The sequence below is a fragment of the Pholcus phalangioides genome, unplaced genomic scaffold (assembly GCF_987345545.1).
Source record: "Pholcus phalangioides strain wild (caught in Gottingen) unplaced genomic scaffold, Ppha-v1.0 ptg000020l_1, whole genome shotgun sequence".
Classification (NCBI taxonomy): Eukaryota; Metazoa; Arthropoda; class Arachnida; order Araneae; family Pholcidae; genus Pholcus; species Pholcus phalangioides.
The window spans coordinates 6,532,228-6,545,808 of NW_028301613.1; the positions used below are offsets into that span (position 1 = coordinate 6,532,228).

At 38.1% G+C, this 13,581-nt stretch overlaps 1 protein-coding gene across 1 annotated transcript; it reads left to right on the top strand.

Moving 5' to 3' along the window:
- The first annotated feature begins 1,886 nt into the window (after positions 1-1,886).
- LOC149070872 (uncharacterized) lies at positions 1,887-11,362 on the top strand. Its single transcript, XM_089248493.1, has 7 exons — positions 1,887-2,385; positions 3,821-5,051; positions 6,326-6,391; positions 6,565-6,612; positions 7,113-7,188; positions 7,770-7,843; positions 11,201-11,362. Exons 1-7 carry the CDS (start codon positions 2,153-2,155, stop codon positions 11,300-11,302), a joined length of 1,830 nt encoding a protein of 609 aa, XP_089104619.1. The 5' UTR covers positions 1,887-2,152; the 3' UTR covers positions 11,303-11,362.
- The last annotated feature ends 2,219 nt before the right edge of the window (positions 11,363-13,581 follow it).

Below are 13,581 nucleotides of genomic sequence, written 5' to 3' on the forward strand. Positions count from 1 at the left end.
TTGCGCCCCATTTGTTCTGGCGCCCGGGGTACCTTAATAATCTGCCCCCCCCCCCCTCCAGTTTCGGTACTGACTAGTAATTCATATTGTTATTAGTTCCAGAAATATTCAAATCGATCTATGTTTTTCTACTATTTTTTCAGTTTTTTTTTTCCACTTTTTTTTTACAACACTTTGATTTTCAACCCGAAGACCCCGCCACTGAAAACCATACAAGAATTACTTGATCTTCAAACGTAAATTTTGAAATGAGCAATTCTCCTAAAGGACGAAAACTTTTGTTTGGAACCACCTTGTCACGAGTTTCGGAAATACTAATCAAGAAATATAAAATCTTAGACACATAACTAAAAGCACCAAATGGTAAATCGGGCGTATGCAAGTGGGAAGTCATGACAGAATAAGAAAATATGAAATTAATGAAATGGTTTTCGACACAGGAAACCTGCTCCTATACTCTGTTCGTTCTAACTTGGGTCCTGATGTAAATAAAAGCACGTGTGTGATGCCCAAAATGATTGGTTGAAAAACATTTCACTTTTTCTGACTGCAAAACCGCCAAAAATATAGTCCTTTGTCGTTTGCCCCTCATACCATAAAATTCCGCATAATTTTTATTTTTTTTAAATATTTATTCCATATTATTTCAAAGTTATCTGGAAGACGGGAAAAAATATTTTTTAAAGATCGGTCGAAGCGTTGCTGCTGTGTCTTCAGGGTGGGTGTTGACATTCAACACCCACCACTCTCATTCAAACATTACCGTCCCCTTTTTAAACGGAAGTTTCATTTTATTATTATTACTCCTATTCGCAAACAGATTTGATATACACTTCTATACGCTTCTTGAAGAGGTCTTACAAGAAAAAGTTTTCTTTATCGTTTGATGACATAAATGAAATATGCGTGTCTATCTTGTTTGGCAGAGCCATTTGAAAATGTATTTCCTTGCAGCTGCTCTGCGACTCCTATAAACAAAGTTCTGTCAACAATATTTTTTTTCTCACCCACACGCTTTGACGTACACTGAACGGGGGGGGGGAGGGGGGTCACTTATCGTTACAATATACAAACAATATAAAAATATACGTTCGTGGTGAATATACGCATTTCCAAAGAATTCTCACTTCTGCTTGAGCAGCTTGGTGGGAGGAAGTAATATTGGTTTCGTCGAAGGCGGCGAGCCGAAGAAGTCTGAGGATTATCACGTAGACGTGAAGGTAACGTTTAGAAACTCTGGTTCGAAAGAGTAATGCTCATTTTTGATTCAGTTAGCCTCATTATGATAGACACTAGATCCGGTGAGAAAGCCTGGTCTGAGGGACTATTAAAGATCCCAGTCCAGGGGCCCCTAATGAGGTTTTTTTTCTCACTATCTGCCGTAAAATAATAAACAACTCGCACAAACTTTTGTAACGGCCCCACATCCTGCCGCAAGACCCCCCCCCCAGGCTGTGATCTTTGGCGTGCCCTCAGACCAACCTCTCAACAGCCCTTCTATAAGTATATATAGTAAACTTTTAGCGTAAAAAAATAAAAAAAGTGACAAGAATTGTCGCAGGCAATGTCCAGGCTGGAGCCCTGTCATCCCAACTCTTGAGGAGTATGCCATGATAACGACAGAATACCTTATCGAACGTTTTTTTTGGGGGGAGATATACCTCTTTCTATTTTAATTAGTGTTATCAACAGTTTTTATTTCAACAAAATTTGGAGAACAGTGAAAAAAAAATTTCCAGGAAAATTCTTCATAACGAATTTATAATCTCGCGTTTGAGGGAAAAAACGCACGTGTTCGTAACACGTAATGAAGGGGCGGGTAAAATTACAACCAATAGAGATAAAGGATGCGGAGTGATATCAAAAATTGGTACAGCGGTTTATTCACATCAGGACCCAAGTTAGAGCGAACGGAGTGTAGGAAAACCCGGCTATATAGCTCAGTGGAAAAAACAGAGGACAGATAGAAAGGAAGTTTGGGGTAGAAAAATTACAGGAATGTACACAGAAATTAAGGTCATATGGTCAGTGGTTTCTGGCTGCAATAAAATACAACCGTAACTGCTCGAACTTCAAGAAATTGTAAATGTAAACAAATCCCAACGTTGCTTCGCTTGTTAATTAATTATAAGACTAGAAACAAACGTTGGGAATGGATCAATTACCCATACGGATCAAGCTGGACTTCTCGGGATTAGATACCCCCGACTACCAGTATGTATGGTATCCCGTAATGAGGCGTAATCTTAGTCGGATCGCTGATCTGAAGCACAATATTTGCGCCAAGTACGATTTACATCATGGCAGTGTAGATTTATTTTTAGCCGGAGCTCTGTTGAGAGAGGATGACACGATTTTACTGCTCAGGGAGGATGACAATATCCAGTGAGTATGCCATATACAACATGATTCTCGCTGAGGAACACTGACAGAATAGTAATATCCCTTGAGATTTGGTGGTTTCTCAAACAACACGGTTCTCGCTGAGGAACACTGACAGAATAGTAATATCCCTTGAGATTTGGTGGTTTCTCAAACAACACGGTTCTCGCTGAGGAACACTGACAGAATAGTAATATCCCTTGAGATTTGGTGGTTTCTCAAACAACACGATTCTCGCTGAGGAACACTGACAGAATAGTAACATCCCTTGAGATTTGGTGGTTTCTCAAACAACGCGGTTCTCGCTGAGGAACACTGACAGAATAGTAACATCCCTTGAGATTTGGTGGTTTCTCAAACAACGCGGTTCTCGCTGAGGAACACTGACAGAATAGTAACATCCCTTGAGATTTGGTGGTTTCTCAAACAACACGGTTCTCGCTGAGGAACACTGACAGAATAGTAACATCCCTTGAGATTTGGTGGTTTCTCAAACAACACGGTTCTCGCTGAGGAACACTGACAGAATAGTAACATCCCTTGAGATTTGGTGGTTTCTCAAACAACACGATTCTCGCTGAGGAACACTGACAGAATAGTAATATCCCTTGAGATTTGGTGGTTTCTGAAACAACACGATTCTCACTGAGGAACACTGACAGAATAGTAGTATCACTAGAGATTTTGTGATTTTCTCGAACAGCTTGAATTTTGTTGAGTATCAAATGTGATTCTCGCTGACATGAACAACCGCCCTCATGTAAGCATTCATTCTCAGCTGGCATCATTTATAGCTGAAGCTATATTACAACTTTAATCGCAACTGAAGATTTTGGCTTCATTCACAGCTGAAGATGCCTGCCTCTACTCCATTCACAGCTGAAGATATCTGCCTTGGCTTCATTTGCAGTTAAAGACATCTGCTTCAGCTTCATTCGCTGCTGAAGATACCTGCTTCCACTCCATTCACAGCTGAAGATATCTGCTCTGTTTTTTCGCTGCTTAAGCTACCAGCTCTTCATTCGTAGCTGAAGAGGTCTGCCTTTGCTCAGGTGCGTATCGGGGGAGATAGGAATGTCCGCCACCCTCCCAAGAGCCAAATGAAATGGGAAAATGTATGTCTTGTAAAATATACGGGATGATAAAGTGAACTGACACAATTCGTCCCACTCATCACATCGCCCAAGATCTGCGTCTGTGTATATCAATATATATGACAAAATCCCAAATGGTACTTGTATTCTGTGAGTGTTCCTGACCTACAGTAGTAACAATGTACGCACATTCTGCTTGTTGTAAAATCATTGTTTTATGAGTTTTGAAGTTTAGAAAAAGGCAAAAGAGATTCCGTTAGCATGGTTTGGTACATTGTAGTACAGACTTCACTGTTCAAGAGAGAAATTTAAAACACTCAATGAATCTTTTTGATTTTCTCTAGGGTGATGTGCAAGCAGAAGCCTTTAAAAGATACCAAGAAGTCCAGAAAGAGAAAGCACCACGGGGATATCGCTGAAGAAATAAATGGTGACTTGGCAGGTTACGACAAATCCAAAGTTTTGTCCGTTCCTGCCAAAGATAACGAAGTGAAGCCGGCTAAGAAAATCAAGAAAAGAAGTGGCTGTGCTGAGGGAACAAGTACGCTTGATGCCACGGTACGAGTAACTAATGGTGGTGATGAATCAGGTATGTGGGAAATGCCTCGCTATTCCAAAGACGATGGTGATGATATTGAGATCCCAAAGAAACAAAAAAAGAAAAAACATGGGAAATATGACTTATTTCCTGTGGCGAATGCCATCGAAACATGTGATGTTAATAGTAAGGTGTCCAAAAAACTGGATAGTGTCATGAGTGAGATTTCATTTGGAGGGGCAGAACTGCGTTCATCCGAAAGAGAAACATCTACATCGGAACGTCATATCGAAACAAACTGTAGTTCTTCCATGAATGAGGATTCAGTTGCAGCAAATGTCGGAAAATGTAGCACAGTTGTTGTGAGTCCTGGCCGATTTCGAAACTCTGTCAATGCTGAATCTTCTTCCAACTGTCCGAAAAAGAAGCGGAAACGGAAGAGGAAAAGAAAAAGTGACATTTCCGAAAGGAAGCTGGAGGTAGTTAATACTAGCAAAACGGTAGGATCACCATTTCAAGTTGCTGTTCCATCTCTGAAAGTCGAACCAAAAAACAAGCACATCAGATTCGAAATTCCTGTCCAAAAGGGTTGTAACGATTTCGAACAGTTTTCGGCATTGATTGACGAGTGTAAAAATAGTTCTTTAGATCCTGCTGGCCCACTTGTGAAGAACTTTGCACTTAAAGATTCTTCACAGGGACAGAACTTATTTTCTTCACCCTACAAAGAGGATGTTGATAGCCACAGCAACAACACCCAACATATATTTGCACCAGCCGAACTATTTGTTAGTGGGACAGAGAAACAGACATCATATGAACGATACCTTCCAGAGTCTGAAATACATAATTTGCAAAATGCTGTCGAAGTATCGGCATTGCCTGAAACTAATTCTCAACCTTTGGGGCACTTTGGAACAATTGTGATTGGCGAGAAAGAAGAAAGTGAAAGACAAGATTTGAAAATCCCTAAACCATCGATGAATGGGGAAAGACCAGGACCAGAAACGCCTGTTGCACAGACAAAGAATACGATGGTAATATTGTATTTCGGGGTGATTTTACATTCGTATATTGATGACTGTGTTTCGGTGAGGTGAAATTGTGAATGCAATTAATTTTGTCCCGTAACTTGAGGACTCCCACTCGTCCTACTTTTTTGGTAAAATGTCCTACTTTCACGGTTGTGCCTTACTTTCTAGTTTTTGTCCTACTTTTGTGTTGTTTTTTTTTTTACCAAATCCTGTCAACAAAATTTGTGTAATTGGTTTCAATTGAACAGGAAATCATCGATATATTGCCAAGTATTACAAATGCTGTAGATTACCATCTATGGTTCTGCCAAAGCAGAAATTGTATCGTTTTTCAGGTTATTTGGGGTTGGGATGTATGGGGACCATTTGGTTTGCTTAGTTTGGGGGGTTTAACAAGTAGCGCAGCAGTTATATAAAAAAAATGTCTGTCTGGATGGACTGTAACAAATACAATTTTGTATATTCTTCTACGGTAACTAACAATTCATCGTTCAAAATTATGGTTCACGTTTTGTGTATAGGTGAAACAACAGTTTGCATTACAAAGCAGTTCCATAGGCCTATTATAAGTTTGTAGCATTCAATTGTCTTGTGTGTTTTTAGGGCATGCAGAGGGATAAACAGTGTTTATAACACTCAGCAAAGAGCTAGAAATGAAAGTGCTTCATTCGCCAAAAACAATTATACTACCATTGAACAGAAAAATGTAAACAAATCCATTTTTAAAAAAAAAATGGACAACGCAGTAAGACACTATCTCGTCCATCTTGACTTATTTATATCGGACCTTGTAATTTATGCATTTTGCACATTCATGATTTTGGAAGTGGTCTCGAAAGAGCGTCATATTCTTGAAAAACCTTTATATGTTTATAGTCTGCTGTGCATTGCCGAAGAGTGTTGATAGACTGGACTCTGGAAGACTCCCAAAAAAAAGAATGTAATATACAGGGTGTTTCCAAAAGAATCCGATTTAAAAAAAAATCATAACTATTTCAGCTCTTAATTCGTTTTGATCAAATAATGTATAGGTAGAAAGAGGGAAATCTTTTGAGTTTCATGCAGTTGCCAACAGGTAGCACTAATTCTCTTCCTTCGGCCGCCACTTCAGTGTTTGTCAAGATTACGACTGCACAACAGAAATAGCTTTGTGTTCTAAGCTTCATGAAGCGCAAGTCCATAGCAGTAATGCTATGGGTTTAAATAGCATCTTCAATGGAATGTCTGCATGATTTTTTTCCTCTTTTTGAGTCTCATCCGTTTTCTTTGAATTGCAGGCTGATTACGATACTTATCCGCAACTTCATGCAGTCCCACCAGTCGGTGCACTGATCGCATTCAAAGTAAGTTAAGCAATGTATATGTGTGTATTGTGACTGAAAAGATTGGATAAATCAAGGTGTTGTAATTTTTATCATTTAGTGCCGCTGTCGTCCCAATCTTTGTATCAAATAATTTAATATACGCATGCTAACCCTTAAAAATTTGTTTTTTTTTTTTTTTTTTTCTTTTGCAGTTATTGGAATTATCAGATTTGTATTGTCCTGAAGTTTCTGATTACAAGGTAATCTTTCTTTCTTGCCTCATACTTAAATCTGCATTGTCAGCGAGATTATTTTCAAATGTGCATGACATACTGCAGTTCTACACAAAATAAAATGAAAATTCAAGCAAAATATGGGAGAAAGATAGCAGTATCAACATAAAAATGCACAACAAGCACAATTCGGACAACATAAATACTTTAGGGAGCTGTACATATAACTCAGAATTACGAATTCATCAGAAATTCTGCAGAGGAAAGCGTACGAGGTGCATGTAATGGTTAAGTAGTAGTAGTAGTTCTGCACACAGAAGAAAAACCGGCCTGCACAGGTAAAAGAAAGTTGGAGGGAACATCCTTTACAAGCTTGATTTTTCATAATTGTATTTTCATGCCTATTGTGTTTCAGTTTCAGTTGCGAACACATGGAAGGTTAACATTGCGAAATCTTTTAAGCGTTTTTACCATGTATTGTTGTCAGCGTATATTGAAATGATAGTTGCGTGATTTCTATTTTCTAGGAGGGTGTGGTAGTTGAATTTGATAAAACTGCGGATACCATCTCAGTAGAGTTACAGAAGGAGGAGATCAAGAAAAGTAAGTTCATTCTTATAATCAATAACCCCCCCCCCCCCCACTGAACTTCAAGTTAACCATCTGCCTGTTTCTGCTTCAAAAAAAATGCTTAATTAAAGCTGCGGAATTTCTTAGAAGTACTTAATGGGCCCATAATTACTTCTAAAACATCCTAAACTATATGAATTTATGCAGTTGAATATTGAAAGACAATACAGACACATTTTATTTTCGAGCTCGAGAAGATATAAATAAATGGTTTAAATCATTGTTATTGCAGAAAAATCTAAGAGATGCAAAAAAATGCAAATTTTATCAACATTCAGGCCCTGATAATGACTAGCTGATGCAACGTCCATTTTTAACAGAATGATGTGGGTCGTTATAACGAATGTTGACTGTATTTTATTTTATCAAATGCCTATCAAATTCCACCAAAGCTTTCATTCTTCTAGTATTTTAATATGCTCATGCCTGTTCGAAGTTCATGCCTTTTTTCTTCTCTTAAGAATGCTTCAGGAATACAAATTTTTCTTGAGCTGTTGAATTTTAATATTTATGTCTTCATTGGTGAGGGCGCTTATCGCATTTGTTTGTTGCAGGAAAAACAGGAAAATTCGAGAACTTGTATGAATCGGACGAGGAGAACGAACCAGAACCAGATATAGTCAAGAGGGTGAGTTCATTTCAAGTAGAAATAAATGTTGATTCATGGTCACTGGGTGCTCACAGAAGCATTACAGAGTTACTGTACACAAGGGCTTCATAAATTAAAAAAAATAATTCGGGTGACAAGGGAATTGCTTGAGCCAAGCATATTTTCGACGCACTGGCACAATTTCCAAGAACTTTGCATTGTCTTCACTCTCAAATTTAGTAATCACAAATTTCAGCTGCCGGTTCAAATTTTTTAAGTTGTCATAGCAACCTGGGATTTGTCGAGTCATGTTATATATCCACATTTTAGGTGGCATGTGCATTGCTACAATTATGTTTGTATATCTGTGCCAATTCAATTGGAACCAAGCCAATATTTCATTTGCGCAGAAATGCACTGCAAGAATCCTCCTTTTCATCCAAAATCAGAAAATCCACCATTGGTATATATGACCGCTTGCTTTGCTCTGCTTACAAAAACAAACAAAAAACTGGTCCGCTCAGATTGAAGTGAAAAATTTGAGGGAACGTTTGACAGAAAGGCAGCCAGTTCAGAGAAAAATCAGATTTATCTAGAGTAATTGTAACCAGCGCAAAATTAGTTATGTATTTCAGAGCCGGAACTAGAAAGGAGGAGTGTTCTTTGCCCAGGGGTGATAATCTTGAAATTAAACTTCAAGACTTTTATAGTGAAAATGGGGTAGGAGAAAGTGCAACGGTATAATGTTGCACTCCCAGTTTGTTTTAATGTTTCCCAGCATGGAAATTAATTGCGAATGACAACAATGAATGACACAATTATTTCCACTAATATTATTTATTAACATTAAATAAATTAAAATATTGCAAACTATATTGTGTAACAAATCTTCTAAAAGTTAACAAAAAAGGTTAATATATCACAGATATTATGAAACGTCCTCACCAAATCTGTCCATTCGTTCTCACAATTCCAACTACCAAAGATCAGTCCAGGTCTTCATCTCGATGGCACTAATTCTGTAGTATACCACTCAAACGAGTCCAGGATGGACGCAAGCATGTCCTAAAGTCTGTCAGCAACATTCCATCTCCAACAAGAGGGCGTCCCCTCGACTTCACTTGCAGGTCACTTGAACGGATAAAGAGATGACCAATGATAGGAGAGGCGAAGTTACTCTAGAAACATCACAGCGGAAAACCCTCTTGTCAACTCGTGACCACAAAGGAAGAGGAGCCTTTCGCACAGAGCAAGGTTGGACAACTCAGCAACGAGCGTCTACATAATTGGTTTCAGAGCTCAAGTATGAGATTGTGTGAATGCGTATGTGTAAGTGTAGATACCTAGCATACTGCTGGTATATATGAAGAAACCGTTCATTTCTCATCTGCTATGTGAGAACTAATGACAACTGAGAATGGATGGCACTGAAATTATAATTCTTTCAACAAATAACATCTCATTTGCATATTTATACAAAATAAAACACTATTACAAAACTATCATATAGAAATTGGCAACACATAGAATGTAAACATTGGGGACCTGGCCAAGGTCTTCAACAATAGGCCTATTTTGGATCGTAAGGACTCATGAAATTATTGACCATGAAATGACCCGTGGTCCACAGATGGCATGAAGGTAAAACATTACACATCATTCTTGTACAATTACTTTGCAAAATATTTATCACATTTTAATATTGCACATTAACATTTATTTTATTTATACGGAGTTAGACGACGACTCTGCAGGATTCCCACCAGTGATCCGCAGGACCGTAAGATCGGGAGAGGAAGGCAATACGACGAGCTCCAGGATCCAGCACACGGGTGTAAACAAAATTTATGTGGGACATCAGTAGCCCGACCTCTGTTCCCGTTCTCGACTGATAGCCAGGAGACTTCACCCCTGACTGCCAGACTTGGCGAACATAACTGGCCCAAGCCGGAATGTCAGCGGGTACCTCGGGTGGTTTCCGGTAACCAAGAGGTCCCTGAGGCCTAAACTAGAATTAAATTGAAATGAAAAATTTGTGAAAGATCCCAGGTCATCATGTTACAAAAGTTATGTTTCCCTTCCTTCGAAAAAACTTCTAGTAATGGCCCTGATATATCTACTGTAATTTTCTGCCTATAATTCATCTGTCTTCACTTATCATAGCTGGCAGTAAATTGGCTCAAGATGATACACCTGGGTCTCTGTCAGTCGTGTTTGTTCATTGGTCGTTTTATTTTGTGTATGAAAGAGCTGTCCTTGAGAAGATGTATGTTGTTAAGATGAACCAATAGAAATTACTTCCCTCTCAAAGACAAAATTTACAAAAGAACAATCTAGCAATTTCATATTGAGAGATGAAAACATATAACTAAGAAATTGTGCTTCATTTCATCCACTGTTGTATGCCCCCCTATTGTTTATGGGGCATTTTTTGTCCCATCCCCCCCCCCGCTGAAACCAAGAATAATAAAAACGGAAGAGAAATACTCTTTCCCCCCCCCCCCTATTCTGCACTCATATTCCTATACTACTTCAGAAAGAAGGGGAAACACAGTCTCTCTCTTCTCTTCCATTATCAGACTTCAAACAAAATCATAAAGCTCAAGTTAGACGAGAGATATCTTGCCATACACACACATATTGTTGCTGTAAAGGTTAAGAAGTGAAACTTCTTCAGCTGTGGTGGAGTGGGTCTGTTTCATGGAAAATTTTATCACTTTCATCACTCTATTTACAACACAGGTTTCTGATAATGAATCATTGGAAGCGCATGGGATAGTGTAGTGGTGTGGTCTCAACTTTTTAATCATTAGCGTGTTGATGACAGTGAGTTAGCACTCTGTGCACTGGGTGGAAAATTTTCTATTTGTATCATTTCATTTTAGAAACCGAAATTACTGGAGGTATCTCTTTCAGAAGGGAATAGATCCTGTATAGTTGCAGTGGAAAGTTAATTTCGTGGGATTTTGTAAGCGAATCAGTACATAAAATCGAGCGGCGACTGTTCTAAAATATTATTCGCTTCATTTTTCAGAACCGAAAAAGTGATTAAATGAATGAATTTCTGAAGGGGATTAGAAAAATATCTATAAATCATGGCTATATTCTAATAACAGGACGGGATTACAACTTTTAGTTGAATACACTTGTCATAGGCAGAGATAGACTTGAATGTCTGGGGGGGGGGCATAATAATGATGTCAATTCATATATACATTAAATCAGACGACCCCACCTTTGATGCTCTTCCCCCCCCCCCCTGTATCCCCACCTATGACACTTGCCTGCACGAGCGAATTAAGTCTTGATAACAAAGTAGTTTTGGTTTATATTGAAAATCAAATGTTGATGATAATTTCTGTTATTTTCCTTGATCATTTAATGTTCTTTTAACAGATCACTTGTAAATGGGTGGATCTCATCAGTCCGAGGCTATTGGTTTCCAGCTCCCTATCTAAGATAAGTAATCCGCAAGAATTGTCGTTTTGCCAGCCGTAACGAGGTCTGGAGCTTTCAAAAATTTTTGTTTGTACGAATAAAACTTCAGATCATTCGAGAGTTCTTCCATCATTCAATTTCTTCAAGTAAATTATTTATATTTGAATTTTTTTATACATATTTTAACTGATTTAATTTAATTTTTTTGAGGGGACAGATTTTGAATTTTAAAAGATTTGGATTTTGAAAATTTTTAATCAAATTATTAAGTAATTGGTTTTTGCGCATGTCATTTTCATTAGAAGATAATCTATTAGTTTTCTGTGTTATACTTCAACTTTGGACAAGCAAAATCCACGTGTCCTGACAAAAAAAAAAACAATCGGTGCTCTGAAAACTTGGGTGTAGGGCTAATTGCACTCTTTACTCTTCTGGGCATACGTTCAGTCAATCTAATAATATTCCGCCAGTGTTTCCTCTTTTGAACGCAGGAGATATTTGTGAGAGAAAGGTCAGAAGGATCGTCATTGGATTTCTCATTCATCCCATAACGCTTCAGATTGAGATCAAAAATGTTTTCCTTCGCTCGGGTAACTAAACTACTAGACATGAATGGGATGAAACAATACTAAAGAAAGACCAACATGTGTAGGCCCAAAATTGCAAAAAGGAACCACGGCTAAACACATTTCGGAACTATATGAAGTTCCTTCATCAGTAGCAAAAAAGAATAGTGAAAATACTCCTTATAGCGGGATGAGCCAATGCATTGCTAAAATCCTTCGAAAGTATAATTTTTCTGTGATTTTCACCCCGTCAATAAACTCAGCTTCTCTAAACTAAAAGATCCCATTAACCCACTCAACAACTGGGGCATCTATAGCATTTCATGCCTAAGCGGATTATCATATAGGTCAACCTAAATGTGCCCTAAAATACCATTCAAATGAGCACAGAAGATACATAACCAACCAAAAGACTTTAACCTCTCATCCATAGTCCAACATTGCTGGTCCTTTGACCGTAAATTTGACTTTTCTTCTGCCAAAATTATTCAAAATGTCATTCACTGTCTGACTTGGACTTCTTTGAATCATTCCATGTCAACAAAAACACAAACCAGTTGGTAAATGACCTAACTAAACTAGCACACCACCCTTCTCAAAAATCTGGCAACAAGTTCCTACAATAATAATTTTTTCTCCATCATCACTATCACGTTCTCATTTGTGATTGGTTTCATCATTTTTCTTTTCTTTCCTCCTCCTCTTGTTGCCGGTTCATTTTGAATTTGACTCTTTATCTACAACAACAAGTAACTCCCGCTATTAGGAGTATTTTCACTATTCTTTCTTTGCTACTGATAAAGGAACTTCATATAGTTCTGAAACGCGTATAGTCGTGATTCCTTTTTGCAATTTTTGGTCAACACACATTGGTCTAGTATTAACTTGACTACTGCTTAACTGACCATACGGTATGACTTGGGAGAAGTTGTTGTCATGTTTAAACATGTATGGTTTACTTCATAGTACGAGAAGTAGTGAGAAAATGCAGTATCTTGAACACTAGAATGCATTTTTGTGATACTTTTTTTGCACTTTGTAGTTTTGTCAGTACCGCTGTGTGGTTGTGTTGGCATTGTGCTGGATTCACATCTTGTGAGGATCTAAATCCGAACACTGTTGGCAGCATAGTGGTGATCAGACGAAGTTGATTTTCTGCAGTTTTTCCAAGTCTTAGGCACGAATGCCAGCGGTTTCTCATTTGAGAAGTGTCTCTACAATTTTACAAAGTGCAGTCAGAGCTTAAACATGATACAGTCTGCACTTGTCATAACGATTGTCCATTCTAACAAACGGTACAACAGAGAATCATCTTAAGCTTCAAACAAGATTATGGGAAACTGCTCTCAAGAGAGATCATTTCATTACTGGATGAATGGAAAGTTTACAAAGTGAACATGCTAACCCAGTACTGCACCTTTCTAAAGCAGTGTGGAATGTAGTTTCGGAGAAAACAATTAAAAATAGCTTCCATCATGCTTATTTCATAGAGGGCTGTTATGATGTTCAGCCAGTAGGGGATAGAAGTTATGATGGTGAAGAAGAAGCGATGAAACGAACTTCTGAATCAGAAAGGAAAAACTATGTGTGTAATGATATTGTTATGGTCGACAGAGATTCAGAACGCAGAGAAATGTACTTGAAAATGACACATTTTCTCACTATCAAACCCACATGTGAAATGTCGTCATCGGAAGAAATTCAGATGCCGAACATCAGAAGTGTTGCAAGCACTACAGACACTCTAAATTGGTTTCTTTTTTTCAGAGAGAC

Bases quoted from the DNA above. Each gene is read 5' to 3' on its own strand.
- LOC149070872 (XM_089248493.1), top strand. From the start codon at position 2,153: ATGGATCAATTACCCATACGGATCAAGCTGGACTTCTCGGGATTAGAT. The intron at 6,392-6,564 runs GTAAGTTAAGCA...TTTCTTTTGCAG, and splicing joins GTGCACTGATCGCATTCAAA to TTATTGGAATTATCAGATTT. The intron at 6,613-7,112 runs GTAATCTTTCTT...TCTATTTTCTAG, and splicing joins CTGAAGTTTCTGATTACAAG to GAGGGTGTGGTAGTTGAATT.